Here is a 13,633-nt window from a genome sequence, read left to right as displayed (position 1 = left end):
GAAAAACAAATTTCTGTTAAAAAGAAAAAAGAAACTGAATAATATTGTATGTCAACTATAATTTAATATATATATAGTCACGAGATATGGAGTACAGCATAGGGAATAGAGTCAATGGAATTGTAATAGATATATACGATGCTAGAGGGAATGGGGGTGAAATGTCCCTTTATGAAGGGTGAAATGTCTAACTATTACATTGTTTTGTACACCTGAAACTAATGATAATAAAAAAGAGCTTGCTCGTGTACTTTTTAATTAAATAATGGTGAGTATCAAATCACTACGGTATTTAGATTACATTGGATTATGCTTTGAAGAGTGAGTTATAGTTTTATTTTTAAATATTGATATTTAAAATATGCTGGAAGTTACATCCTTAGCAACTACTTACACTCAAAATTTTAAAATCTAGATGTCAACTTAAAAATGTATAAAGGAGTATCATTGTTCAGATTCTTTCGGGGGTACATGAAAAGAAATGCTCAACGTCTACTAGAGCCTACCTGTGGTCGCATTTGTTCTCCTTTCTTTCTTGAGTAGGTTTCTTTTCTCCCTATCTAGATTGCAAATTCTCTTTGTGTAAGAATTACATCCTATTTGTTGTGTTTTTCCCAGAGACTCAGGGAGAGGAGCACGTAAACAAAGTAAGCAGTTTTGGGGTGGCTGCTTAGCTCAGTTGGTTAGAGAATAACACCAAGGTTGCCTGTTCAGTCCCCACATGGGCCACTGTGAGTTGCACCCTCCTTAAAAAAAAAAGTAAGCAGTTGTGGAACTGAGTGGAGCAGCACTGACTTCAGCAAACTTTGTACCCTGGCATATGGTAATTCATGCTCATGAATTTTATGTGCATTTTGCTAATATTGCTCAGTTTTGCTCTTTGGTCAGGAATTTCCTCATCCCAAAATACAATTCCTTCCCACCCCTCCGCCCACCCAATACTGATGCTTGGAATTTCTTCCAATAGTGTCATAAATTTTCATTCTACATTTATTCGAAATACATACGCATATATCCTTAAGGCATGTAACATTGATCTAGAATCAGATTATATCAGATTACTTCCTGATAGCAAGTTTGTATAAAGGAGAGTGAGGAGAACCAAGAAGTTTACTTTTGGCTCCTTGAGCTGACTGCAGCCTAAACTAAGCATCTCTTATTTACTGAAGTGATGCTGGGAGCAGGTTAGGTAGGACCTTATCAGTTCTGAAATGATCAATCACATCAAAATCCTCATTTCTGGGAAAACACCACTCCTGAATAAAGGAGCTCCCAGTGCCCAGACTGACTGAGAAGTTAAGATACGTTTCAAAGTAACCCTGCTAGTCCTCCCATTGGCAGGCCGCCCAAAGTAAAACTAAGCAGTCACAACTGGACCTTCTTTGGGGTGAGTAGATGAGTTAAAACACTTCCTTTCCTATTTCTGGTAACACTACATAATCGGAGCCCTTTGGCTGCAAATTTTCCCTCTTCTGCTGTAGGGAAGACTTGAGTGCAATGCCTAGAACATAGTATGTACTCATTTACTGTTGGTCAGATAAACCGATTTTCAGGAAGAGAAGGGACTCCTGAGGAGTAAATGTTAATGAACTTAGACTGCCAATTAATCTGAAACCTGGATCACTAAAGATTTGTATCTTTGGTTCATTTTTCTCTGCAGCAAGTGAAAGGGAACTTTGCTAAGCTACAGGCCTGCATGTCAGAACTCCGCATGTTACAGAGAGAAGGTTGTTTCAGACCACAAGGCACTTCTCTGCAGCTGGCCGTAGAAGATGGGCTCCAGCAGTTCAAACAGTACAGCAGACATGTGACCACAGGCACAGCTCTGAGTTGCGCTTCCCTGGAGGTAAGAGATGCTGGCCTTGGGGGTCTCAGCCACCTTCCCATTTCAGCCATCTAGATGCTTCATAATTTATCATTTTTATATTGTGCTCTGTTTTATACACATTGAATATAAATTTCAAGACTAGATTTTCAGGTCCCTGCAGGCAGGAGACATGTTCCCTTTTTCCTATAACCTGTGCAATTCTTAGTAAACAGCTAGGCATAGAGAAGAGCTCTAAAAATGCGGACTAAAGTGAACTAGAAGGGAAAACTGAAATCAAAATAAAATCTGAATATGCCATCTACCTTTGGATTTTTGAAACTTGTAAAGCAATCATTAAACTGCCTACATTGGTATCTATATTTATATTTTCTGGTACAGTTAACAATTTACAATTGTTCTTAATCAAATTGAGTAAATATTCTTGGGATTAGCAAAGGTGCAAGTGTAAAAATATCTAAAATTCTGGTGCCAGACTGAGACACCCTTAAAAATATAGTAAGTCATGACGACATACTTCACTGGGTGTGTGAGTGAGTGTGAGTTAAAACACTTCCAGTCTCTGGTAACCTCAGGCATCATATTTTTAAAAACAGAATTTAAAAAATAATGTGTTTTCATCTCCATCTATCTTCATCAACCAAAAATGTCTAAAAAGAATTTTCTCCCAGAGTTTCAAATTCAAGACAAAACTGCTAGAAAAACATAGAGTGTAATCATTCAGGTGGAATAAAATATTCAAATTAGAATATTTTATATAGAATACTCAAATATAGAATATTTGAATACAAACATCTCAGTATTTTTTTCAGGTCATATATGCTGATCAAGGGTGAGTACATACATTTTAGAGTTAAGAGAGCAAAAGAAACAGCTTAACTAAATCCAGGTTGAACAAGGAAAGAAATCTATATGGAAGCATCACCGTGAGAAAGGAGAACATGGGCTCTCCTTTGTCTACTGTGATATTCAGTACACATTTAGTGAGTGGAATTGAACGATCCTGTTTCCTTTATTTTCTCATAAAATGAAAGCATTTTAAGCAGGACAGATACTGCCAGTACTTCCAGCAATCTTAAAAAATTAAAACATAGGGGTGGCCTCAGCCTGTTTGGAAGGGTTCTGTGATAATCACTCCCACCAGACCTCTGTCAAAAGAATCTGTCAAGTGAAATTTGATTTGTAAGTTACAATTAAATCCTCTTCTTTGCCCTAAACACAGTAGCCACTACCACAGACTTGTCCTGTGTTTATCCTCTAGTTCTAACGTGTTCTATTCCTCACTCTATACAGGGAAGGTAGGCACATTGATTCTTGGATTTATTTCCAGATTACTATTCTGACTTCCCAGCCTGGAAAAGAGGTGGTCAAACAATTGGAGGAAGGGTTGAAAGATATAGACCTAGTCAGGGTCAGAAGGCTTCAGGTGGTTGAGATCACAAAGGGAGCCCTAGATTGTATGGACGCAGCATCCCCTGGTGAAGAGCCCAGCAGTGATGGTAAGAATTAAATGAAAAGGGTACAAATAACGGTAAGAATTTTAATGAGTATTAGTTTTACAGGTAAGGAAGATTATTTCCCATGGTTTTTTCATGTTCTTAAATGAAATGAAGCCAACAGATTTCACTGTGGTTCAGAGAGGTGATCTAGATGTTGAGTTGAATTTTTTAGTCATATTTTTAATTTCAGAAACAATATATGTTGGTGTAAAACTTGAAATATTATAGGTATAAAAAGTAAAAATTCATTCCTGCTCTAATCACTTTTAAGAGATTCAGGTATCCCTCCCAACATTCCATACGTATATAAATACATATATATATATATACAGAGGATTGGTTCCAGGACTCCCACGATACTGAAATCCAGGATGCACAAGTCCCTTATATAAAATGGCATAGTATTTGCATATAACCTATGCACATTCTCCAGTATAATTTACATCACCTCTAGGTTACTTATAACACCTAATACAATGTAAATGCTATGTAAATAGTTGTTATACTATATTGTTTAGGGAATAATGACCTAAACCAAAAGTCCATACATGTTCACTACAGATGCAACCATGGTAGGCCTAACTCCATAGTACATGTCAGCAACAACGTAACTTTTTTTTTCCAAATATTTTCAATCCATGGTTGGTTGAATCCACAGATGCGTAACCCATGGATGTGGAGGGCCCACTGTGTTTACTATTTTAATGGGATCATGACATACATAATATTTTATAACCTTCTTAGTGTGTTGGTTAACTATCTATGTTAGTATCTACAGATCTCTCTCATTTTTTACTGGCCACATGATTTTTTTCTTTTTTACTGTGTGGTTGGACCACAGATTATTTGTTTAACAGTTTATTAATGAACAATTTGGTTCACTACATTTTGCTATTATAACTAGTGCGTATGCAGTGTTGGTTTCATGGACTTATAACCAGTGCAGTCACACAGGGCCCTGCACTCAAAAACTCTATGCTTGGGACTTAATCCTCTTAGGTTGCTGTCCTGAAATTCTTAATAATTTTTACTTTGAATTCATGTTTTCTAAGTGAAATTTGATGGAAGAGTGGAGCATGTGCCAGGGGATTAGGGTCTTAACTCACACACACCCTGTCTCCTGCATCCTTCCCACCTCCCAGAATGGGTTCTCAGTCCCCAGCTTCCCAGTCCTGGTGTCCCCAACCCATCCACCCCCACCCAGCAACCACTGGGGTCCAGGTCCCTGCCAATAAATCCTACATAAATCATCCATAATCACCCATAAATCACCAATAATCCTATATTTCCTAGAAGAAAAAAATCTTCAAACTGAGTCTTGAATGACAAGTAGGAATTAGCCAAGCAAAGGAAGAGGAAAAAGGCACTCAAACAGCAGACCCAGGGTCATGAGAAAGCAAGAAGAATCAACTTTCAGAGAAGTGCCCGTGGTTCCCTATGACTAGAGCCTTATCAGGTAGAGGTGGGAGTGAGGCTGTAAAGGTAGGTAAGTGTTAGATCAAGAAGGGCCATGTATACCCAAACGCCATTCTGTCACATTTCATTCTAAGGCATTAGAAATTTATAAAAAGACCTTAGTCAGGAAGTCAATAGAGATTCCCAAATTGTGGAGATTAACAGGTGTTTAACTGCTTTTAATTTATCCAACACTCAAGTTACAGTTCACCCTCCAGCAATTCTTCCTGGCTATATTGGCCTTCTCCAAAGTTATGAACGTGGGGAGGTGCCCACTGTTCTAATACCATTGATCTTTCCTGCTCCCACATGGATAACTGCCCTTGACCCCCTAATAGGTCATGGGTTGGTAACTAAGGGTGCGTTTCCCATCAAATTCTGACACAGGTCAATCCTTCCAGAATCCTGAGGCTCTCAGGGAGGGAGGGCAACCAGCCTTAGCTGTGTGGTTCATGAGCTCTCACCTACTGCACACACTCTGCCTTTCTCAAGCCAGTCTTCTCACTGACTTTCTTTCTCTGTCCATCCCTCCACTCGTAATAGGCTTTTCTTCTGAATTCCCTCTTTTTCCCTCTGAATTCTTTCCCCTATCTTCTTCCAGCCAAATCCTCCCCTCCCTGCAAGGCCTAATTCAGGCTTGTGACTACTGTATTGATTTTCCTTTCCTGAGAACAACCACATTACTTGTGGTCTGCACCACACAATTTAGCACTTAATTATATACCATGTAGAAGTGTTCACCATTGCTTATTGTATGATCATTTTGTCTTCTTACCTAAATTGTGAACTACTAGGTATCTTTTCTCTCTACATTAAACTGTAAGTATATTAGGATTAGAAATTTGTCTTCCTCACTTCTGTGTCCTGGTGTATAGCATATCCTAGGTTATTAGTAGATATCTTTTGAATGAATTGATGACAGTGATTCCTATGGAAGCTGTTCTTGGTCTGCCCAGCATCCCCTGCATCCCCGATCTCTAGTAACACCTCCACTTTCCTGGTCAAAGAGTAGGCAATGACCCAGGTGACGCAATCATAGTTCCCCAGGCCACCAATCAGAGTCCTTCCCAGTGGACTGCCAAACTGAATCTATGAGTGAGAACTCTTTCTCTTTCTCTTTGGCCATGGGCAGATCAAGCATGAACTATGCCCTTTCTTCTTCCAGTGATTGTACCCAAAAAGAAATTACTGTATCTCTAATGGCACAGAGCTCAGAGTACTATGAGGCTGCCTGATGCTTTATTTAGAATTGTTAGTGGCTAGAGCTATATAGAAGAGCTTTCAAATGCAGGAAAGCAGCTTTTTACCTTGTGTCACTGCTGATGATTCTTTCAGTAATTTCCTATTTGCTTATAAATAATACATCATCCCATAAATTGCTTGTAAGTCCTCTTTGTGGTTTAAGTGTATGTATGATTCATGGCTTGAAATCTTCCTACTTTTCCTATACTTTCCTCATAATTAATTCCTTTATTCTGTTAATGTTTTGCTTCATCTTGATGTCCTATCAATAGACTAGCAACATTAGTTTCAATCTTTCTCAGAAAGATGTGTGCTCCGGAATTAGGTTGCCTAAGTCTAAATCCCAGTCCTGTTACTAGCTATGTGAGTTTGGGCAAGGTTACTTAGCCTGTGTAAGCCTTACTTATTAATTCCTACCCAGTGCAGTAATTGTGGGGATTAAATGAGATCATGCATGTTAATTACTTAGTACATAACAAGTGCTCAGTAAACATTAGCTAGTCTTATTATTAACGTTTTTTTAAATTTTTCTATGTAGATGGTTTAATATTTCTGAGATTTGTTTTTAATGGTTAGGTCCTAACTGGACTGTGAGTTACCAGAGGATATGACTGTCTCTTATATATCTTTGTATCACCAGCATATATTGTTCTTCCAAGCATATAGCAGATCCTCGATAAATCTTTGTTAAATAAGTAAGTGAATGACTGGAAGAAAATCAAATTATTTCAGAGAGGTTGTGATTATCCTCTCTGACACCAACTCAAATAGTTAGGAATATATCCCAAACACCCATAACTTCCCTTTGGAGCCTATGAATATCACAAATTGATTCAAACACTTTTGAATCTATTTACATATAATTTTTCAAACTCTGGTAAACATGATCATCAATTAGATAAAAATTGTCTATACGCTACTTTTTGAAGAAACAAACATGTTACAAGGAAATATTGATATTTTAGATTAGTTTAAAAAGTAACTATGATCCAGTCAAGATGGCAAAATAGAAAATGCTGTGCTTGGGCTGGCCTGGTGGCTCAGGTGGTTGGAGCGCTGTGCTCCTAATGCCAGGGTCGCCGGTTTGATTCCCACATGGGCTAGTGAGCTGCGCCCTCCACAGCTAAGACTGTGAATAATGGCTCTGGAGCTGCCAGTGGCCGGCAGCCAGCATGAGCGGCCAGCAGCCAGCAAGAGCTTCTGTGAGCTGCTGTGAGCGGCTGACCCACTGGCGACCAACTGTCTCAGCCGGGGGAGCACAAGGCTCATAATACCAGCATGAGCCAGGGAGCTGTGTCCTATACAACTAGACTGAGAAACAACGGCTTGAACCGGAGTGAGGGTCGGGAGGCAGAAGAAGGGGGGGGGGGTGGAGAAAATGCTGTGTTGCCTCCTCCCAGACCACTTCAAAATTACAGCTAAACTGCAGAACAACAATCATTGTGAACCACCTGAAATCTCGCTGAACAGAAGTCCTGTGACTAAGGACATACAGAAGAAGCCACGTGGAGACTGGTAGAAGGGGTGGAGATACAGAACAGGCTGGTCTCACACCTACGTATGGCAGTTAAAAATCAGGAGGGCTATCTCAGCTGCGGAGGTCCCCACTGAGGAGTGAGGGGGTCCCAGCCCCACACAGGGCTCTCCAGCCTGGAGCACCAGTGCCAGGAAGAGGAATCCCCATAACTTCTGGCTGTGAAAACCAGCAGAGATTGTGGCTGACTGAGATGGAGGGCTGCTGGAGTCCCAGGCCTTCCTCTTAAAGGGTCCATGCACAGACTTACTTGCTGATGGATTTACTTGCACTGAGCTCCAGTGCTGGGGCAGCAGCTTGAAAGGTGCCAGAGACATACCGGGAAGAACTGAAGTGTCTCCATCAGGGCAAAGGCTGGAGGGGCAGCTTTCTCCCAGATAAAAGTGTTGGCCGAAGCCATTGTTCCTTTGTTGAGCCCTTCCCCCACCCAGCCTTCATGCACAGGAAGGCATCGTATCTGAGTTTCCATCAGCTTGGCTAATACCATTGACGCCACCCTGGTGATCACCTGAAACCCCACCTCACCCAACTTGGAGGCCCACCCAAGCCACTTCCAGTGGCTTTTCCATACAAATGGCCCATCTTGGCTCATGCTGTGGATTTTTCTTAAGATCTCCCAAAGGTTCTCAAACCCTAAACAAGCAGCATCTGGCCTTGGTGTACCCTGTACCTCTTGGTAAGCATCCCCAAGCCCAACACTAGCTGCAGCAAGCCTAAGTTCCCAGTTTAGCCTTTCCCAGGCACCTCCAAGCCCAGCTCAAGTAGCAATCACCTACAGATCAGTTTGTAGCTCATAGCAAGTGGCCATGGGCAGGCACAGACAGCAGCTGAACTTCACCTGCACCAGAGCCCCCCCCCCCCAGAGGCTATACCTAATGGCCAACTTCAGACCACACCAGAGCACCACAAACAACATACCCAAAGGGCAGACTGAGAAGGCACCAGAGCCCTGCTAAAAGGAATCCTGATCCATAGGGTCAGCCCCTGCATAGCAGCTCCTCCACTGTAGTCACAGCCAGTCCTCATAACCAATCAGCCAGAGGCTCAATCCTTCCCACTGACATGCAAACAGCAACCAAGGCTCAACTACAATAGGAGGGCATACACAACCCACACAAGGGACCAGGTGATCAGGGAGACTGCAACCTTGGACCGCACAGGACCTCTACTACATAAGGCCACTTTACTAACACCAGGAGACAGCTCTACCTAATACATAGAAACAAGTACAGGGAAGCAGCCAAAATGGGGAGACAAAGAAACATCTCCCAAATAAAAGAACAGACCAAAGCTCCAGAAAAAGAACGAAACAAAATGGAGACAAGCAATCTACCAGATGCAGAGTTCAAAACACTGGTTATAAGGATGCTCAATGATCTCAGTGACAACCTCAACAAAGAGATAGGAAACATAAAAATGGAAATAGAAAATAGGAAAAAGAACCAATCAGAAATGAAGAATACAATAACTGAAATGAAGAATACATTAGATGGAATCAATATTAGATTAGATGAAGCAGAGGATTGAATCAGTGATTTGGAACATAAGGTAGCAGAAAATACCTAATCACAACAGCAAAAAGAAAAAAGAATCCAAAAAAATGAGGATAGTCTAAGGGACCTCTGGGACAACATCAAATGTACCAACATTCACATCACAGGGGTACGAGAAGAAGAAGAGAAAGCTCAAGGAATTGGAAACCTATATGAAGAAATAATGATGGAAAACTTTCCTAACCTGACAAAGGACATACAAGCCCAGGAAGCACAGAGTCCCAAACAAGATGAACCTAAAAAGGCCCAAAGGTTAAAGACAAAGAAAATTTTTAAAGCAGTAAGAGAAAAGCAATTAGGGAGCACCCATAAGACTGTCAGCTAATTTTGCAACAGAAACTTTGCAGACCAGAAGGGATTGGTACAAAATATGCAAAGTGATGAAAAGCAAGGACCTACAACCAAGATTACCCTACCCAGAAAAGCTATCATTTAGAATAGAAGGAGAGATAAAGAGCTTCCCAGACAAGAAAAAGTTAAAGTTCATCACCACCAAACCAGATTTACAAGAAATGTCAAAGGGACTTCTATAAGAAGAATAAAAACCAAAAAAAGATCAAAAATATGAATGATAGAAAGGCAATAACTACATATCTATCAACAATTACTTTAAATGTAAATTGATTAAATGATCCGGTCAAAACACATAGGGTGGCTGAATGGATGAAACAAGACCCTTACTTATGCTGCCTACAAGAGACTTCAGATTGAGACACACAAAGACTGAAAGTAAAGGGATGGAAAAAGATATTTCATGAAAATGGAAAAAAGAAATAGCTGGGGTAGCAATACTTATACCAGACAAAATGAACTTTAAAACAAAGGCCATACAAAGATATAAAGAAAGACCCAACAAATCCACTTCTGGGTACTTATCCAAGACACCCAAAACACTAACTCAAAAAGGCATATGCATCCATATGTTCACTGCAGCATTATTTACAATAGCCAAGATACAGAGGCAATGTGGTTGTCTATTGATAGATGAATGGATAAAGAGTAGTATATATATACAATGGAATAGTACTTGGTCATAAAAAAGAGTAAAATCTTGCCATCTGCAACAACACGGATGGACCTGGAGAGTATTATGCTGAGTGCAGTAAGTCAGACAGAGAAAGACAAATACCATAGGATTTCACTTATATGTGGAATCTAAAAAACAAAATAAACAATCAAACAAAACAGAAACAAACTCATAGATACAGAGAACATTTTGATGGTTGTCAGATGGGAGGGGAGCTGGGGGACAGGGTCAAAAAGGTGAAGGCATTAAGTAAGAAGTACAAATTGGTAGTTACAAAATAACCATGGGGATATAAAGTACAATGTAGGGAATATAGTCAACAATGTTGTAATAACTGTGTATGGTGTCAGGTGGGTATTATATTTATCAGGGTGATCACCTCGTAAGTTATACAAATGTCTAATCACTATGTTGTACACCTGAAACTAATATAATATTGTATGTCAACTGTAATTGAAAAATTAAAAATTATTTTCAAAAAAGTAACTATGACACTGTGTTCTTTAATTGATCTAAATTCTGCCTTCTTTAGTGCAGCCTTGCACAGTCAGAAATAATCATTATAAAGATGACTTGGAGACTCTAAAAGATCCAGAATCATGTATGAAAAAATGAACTTAGAAATTAAGAAAGTAGACTCACATTTTAGAAAGTTCTTTAATAAAATCTAAAATGAAAAGGTTAACTTTAAATCACATTCATATCATTTAGGGTTTTCTATAAATTATCAGCCTGGATAGCCTATTATGTTTTCTTCCAACTGTATGTTAAATGGCATATCCTTTCATCTGTTCCTGCTTGGTCTAACTTGTTCATTTTTTCTTTACTTTAAAATTTAGCAGAGAGATCCTGCCTAGCACTCTTTGTAGTAGCTTTTGTCTGATTATTTTAATTTTTCTATTACGTTATACAAATTTAAACATTATAGACGTATAATATAGACAGTTCAAAATGACCCAAAATTCTACCCTCCAGAGATAACCACCATCAGCAGTATAGGACACATTTTACTGAATTGCTTTCCCTACACATATATGGATATGGACATGGACATACATGTAAAATTATTATTGTTATTGATATCTACTTTTACAAAAATGGGTCTATACAGTACCCACTGCTCTGCCTGTTTATGTTTTTCATTTAACTATTTATCCAATATTTTTTTCCATATTGGCACATAGAGATCTAAGCCATTCCTTTGTGTAATTCCAATGTGTAAATTCATCACCATTTAATTAACCATCCAGTCAGATTTTTTTATATTTGACCTAAGAACTGTGTGACCTTGACAAGTTATTTAAACTTTATTCCACAATTTTCTCATTCATAAAATAGGGTTAATAGTAGTAGCTACCTCATGGGTTTTTATGAGGATTAAATACAACTTGCATGTAAAGCACTTAGAATGGTGCCTGGTACATATGAGGAATAAATAAATGTTATCCATTGATATTACATAATAGTAGTCGTAGTAGTAGTAGTAGTAATAGTAGTACCTTTGTACATATGTCTTTTCACTGAGAAAATCTCAGGCTCTAATAATTTTTTATTGAAAAGAAGATATGATCATAAAATAATTTTTAATTTAAAATCATTCATAATCCCACTACCCCATTACACTAATTTTATTTTTGCACATTGTCTCTCAGTTGTCCACAATCATGTTTAGTTACATAATTATAATTCATGTGTGTAATTTTTTTCATGTAACATAATATTATACAATTTTCCATAGTGTTTGTAACCTTTCTTTTCTGTTAGCTCCTTGTTTGCTCTTTAAAGAGGACTAGGAAGTGTTTGTCTGAAAAATAAAAATATGAAGTACACCTCTCAAAGGAAGCTGGATGCCTTTTTTATCTTTCTACGCCCTATTTACATATAAACAAACGCTATATCTTAAAACAAATCCCTAATGCTGGGTCGTGATCATAAAGTTAGAATCTAAGAAAGCCTGCCAATTCCAACACCCAAAGTTAGCCCCATGGAAGAGCCATCAATCAAGGGAATAATGCTGCTGGCTTGTTTCATTTTTAAATAAGTTCTGAGCCTCAAGGAAAAGTTGTGTGATCTAAAAGCCACAGTCTCGTAACATACTCTAACATCTGTTTATAAATTATAATAACAGCAAGGTTTTATTGAACACTTAACTATTCAAATACTTTCTGTTCTAAATAGTTTCCACATATTTTCTTATTTAATCCTCATGTATCTAGATGAAGAAACTAAGGCATAGTGTCCTGTCCAAATTAAATTGCCCAAGGTTTCTTAGTTAACAGATAGAACAGGGATTCAAATCTAAGCATTTGGGCTCCAAAGCTCACATGCTTAACCATTCTCTACACTGCCTAAGTTGAAAAGAGCAATAGAGATAATAAACAATTCAAAAGTTGGTTCTTTGAAAAAACTGATAAAATAGAGAATCCTGTGGTAAAGGAAAAAGAAGAAAGAAGGCACAAGAAACTATGTTAGGGTTGGGAAGAGGGAACATAACTGCAGATAGAACTATGAATTCAAATATTTAGGCAAAAATGGACACATTCCTAAAAAACGATATCAAATTTGACTCGCAAATAAAAAGTTTAAATTTTTCCCGTAATATACCAATCCTAGATGATTTTATAGTTACGTTTTATCAAACTTTCAAGGAATACATCACTCCAATCTTGTACAAACTCTCAGAAATTAAGGAAGGGAGGGAGGGAGGGAAGGAAGGAAGGAAGGAAGGAAGGAAGGAAGGAAGGAAGGAAGGAAGGAAGACACTCCCCAAGTAGAAAACCAAACAAGGACAATGTAAGAAAATTGCAGGCCAATCCACTCATGAAAGTAGATAAAACCATCTTAAATAATCCAGTTATATGTAAAAAGAGAATACAGTACTAATAATAAATCTAATTATTAGATTTATTTCAGAAATGCAAGGTGATTTAGCAATAAAAATGTATAAATATAATTTATCACATCAACAAATTAAAAGGTAAAAAACATGTTGTCTCACTAGATAAGAAAAACATGATAAAATTAATATCCATTCACTATATAAGAGAAAAATCTTAGTAAAGTAGGAATAGAAAATAACTTCCTTAATATGGCAACATGTATCTATGAAAAATTTACAATAAATACAATTCCTACTGGTTTAAATGTTTAAAATATTGCCTTCAAAAATCGGGAATAAGACATGGATGCCCCATCACCACTTTGATTCAACATGGTTGTCCTTATCTAGTAAGATAAGAAAAATAGTAAAGGGTATAAAGATTAGAAAGGAAAAAACAAAACTAACATTATTTGAAACTTATTTGATTGACTACATTAATAACCAAAAGATTTTATGAAAAATTTTACAATTTCTATGAGTTTAACAAAGTGGCTGGTTATAAGATCAGTATACAAAAAGTCTATCATTAGAAACAAACTTAGAAAATTTAATTTTCAAAGAAATACCTTTTACAATAAAAAAGTAAAGCATTTGGAAATAAATCTTAACAAAAGATG

General features: G+C 37.9%; 1 protein-coding gene across 1 annotated transcript in view; it reads left to right on the top strand.

Moving 5' to 3' along the window:
* M1AP (meiosis 1 associated protein) overlaps positions 1 to 13,633 on the top strand; it is a 61,985-nt gene that overhangs the window by 14,465 nt on the left and 33,887 nt on the right. The window contains exons 2-3 of the mRNA XM_019750281.2: positions 1,661 to 1,846; positions 3,156 to 3,324. Coding sequence (XP_019605840.1) covers positions 1,661 to 1,846; positions 3,156 to 3,324 — 355 coding nt within the window. The remainder of the gene's footprint in view (positions 1 to 1,660; positions 1,847 to 3,155; positions 3,325 to 13,633) is intronic.

Source organism: Rhinolophus sinicus, linkage group LG05, assembly GCF_036562045.2.
Source record: "Rhinolophus sinicus isolate RSC01 linkage group LG05, ASM3656204v1, whole genome shotgun sequence".
In the NCBI taxonomy this organism is placed as follows: Eukaryota; Metazoa; Chordata; class Mammalia; order Chiroptera; family Rhinolophidae; genus Rhinolophus; species Rhinolophus sinicus.
This window is presented reverse-complemented; position numbering and strand designations above follow the sequence as displayed.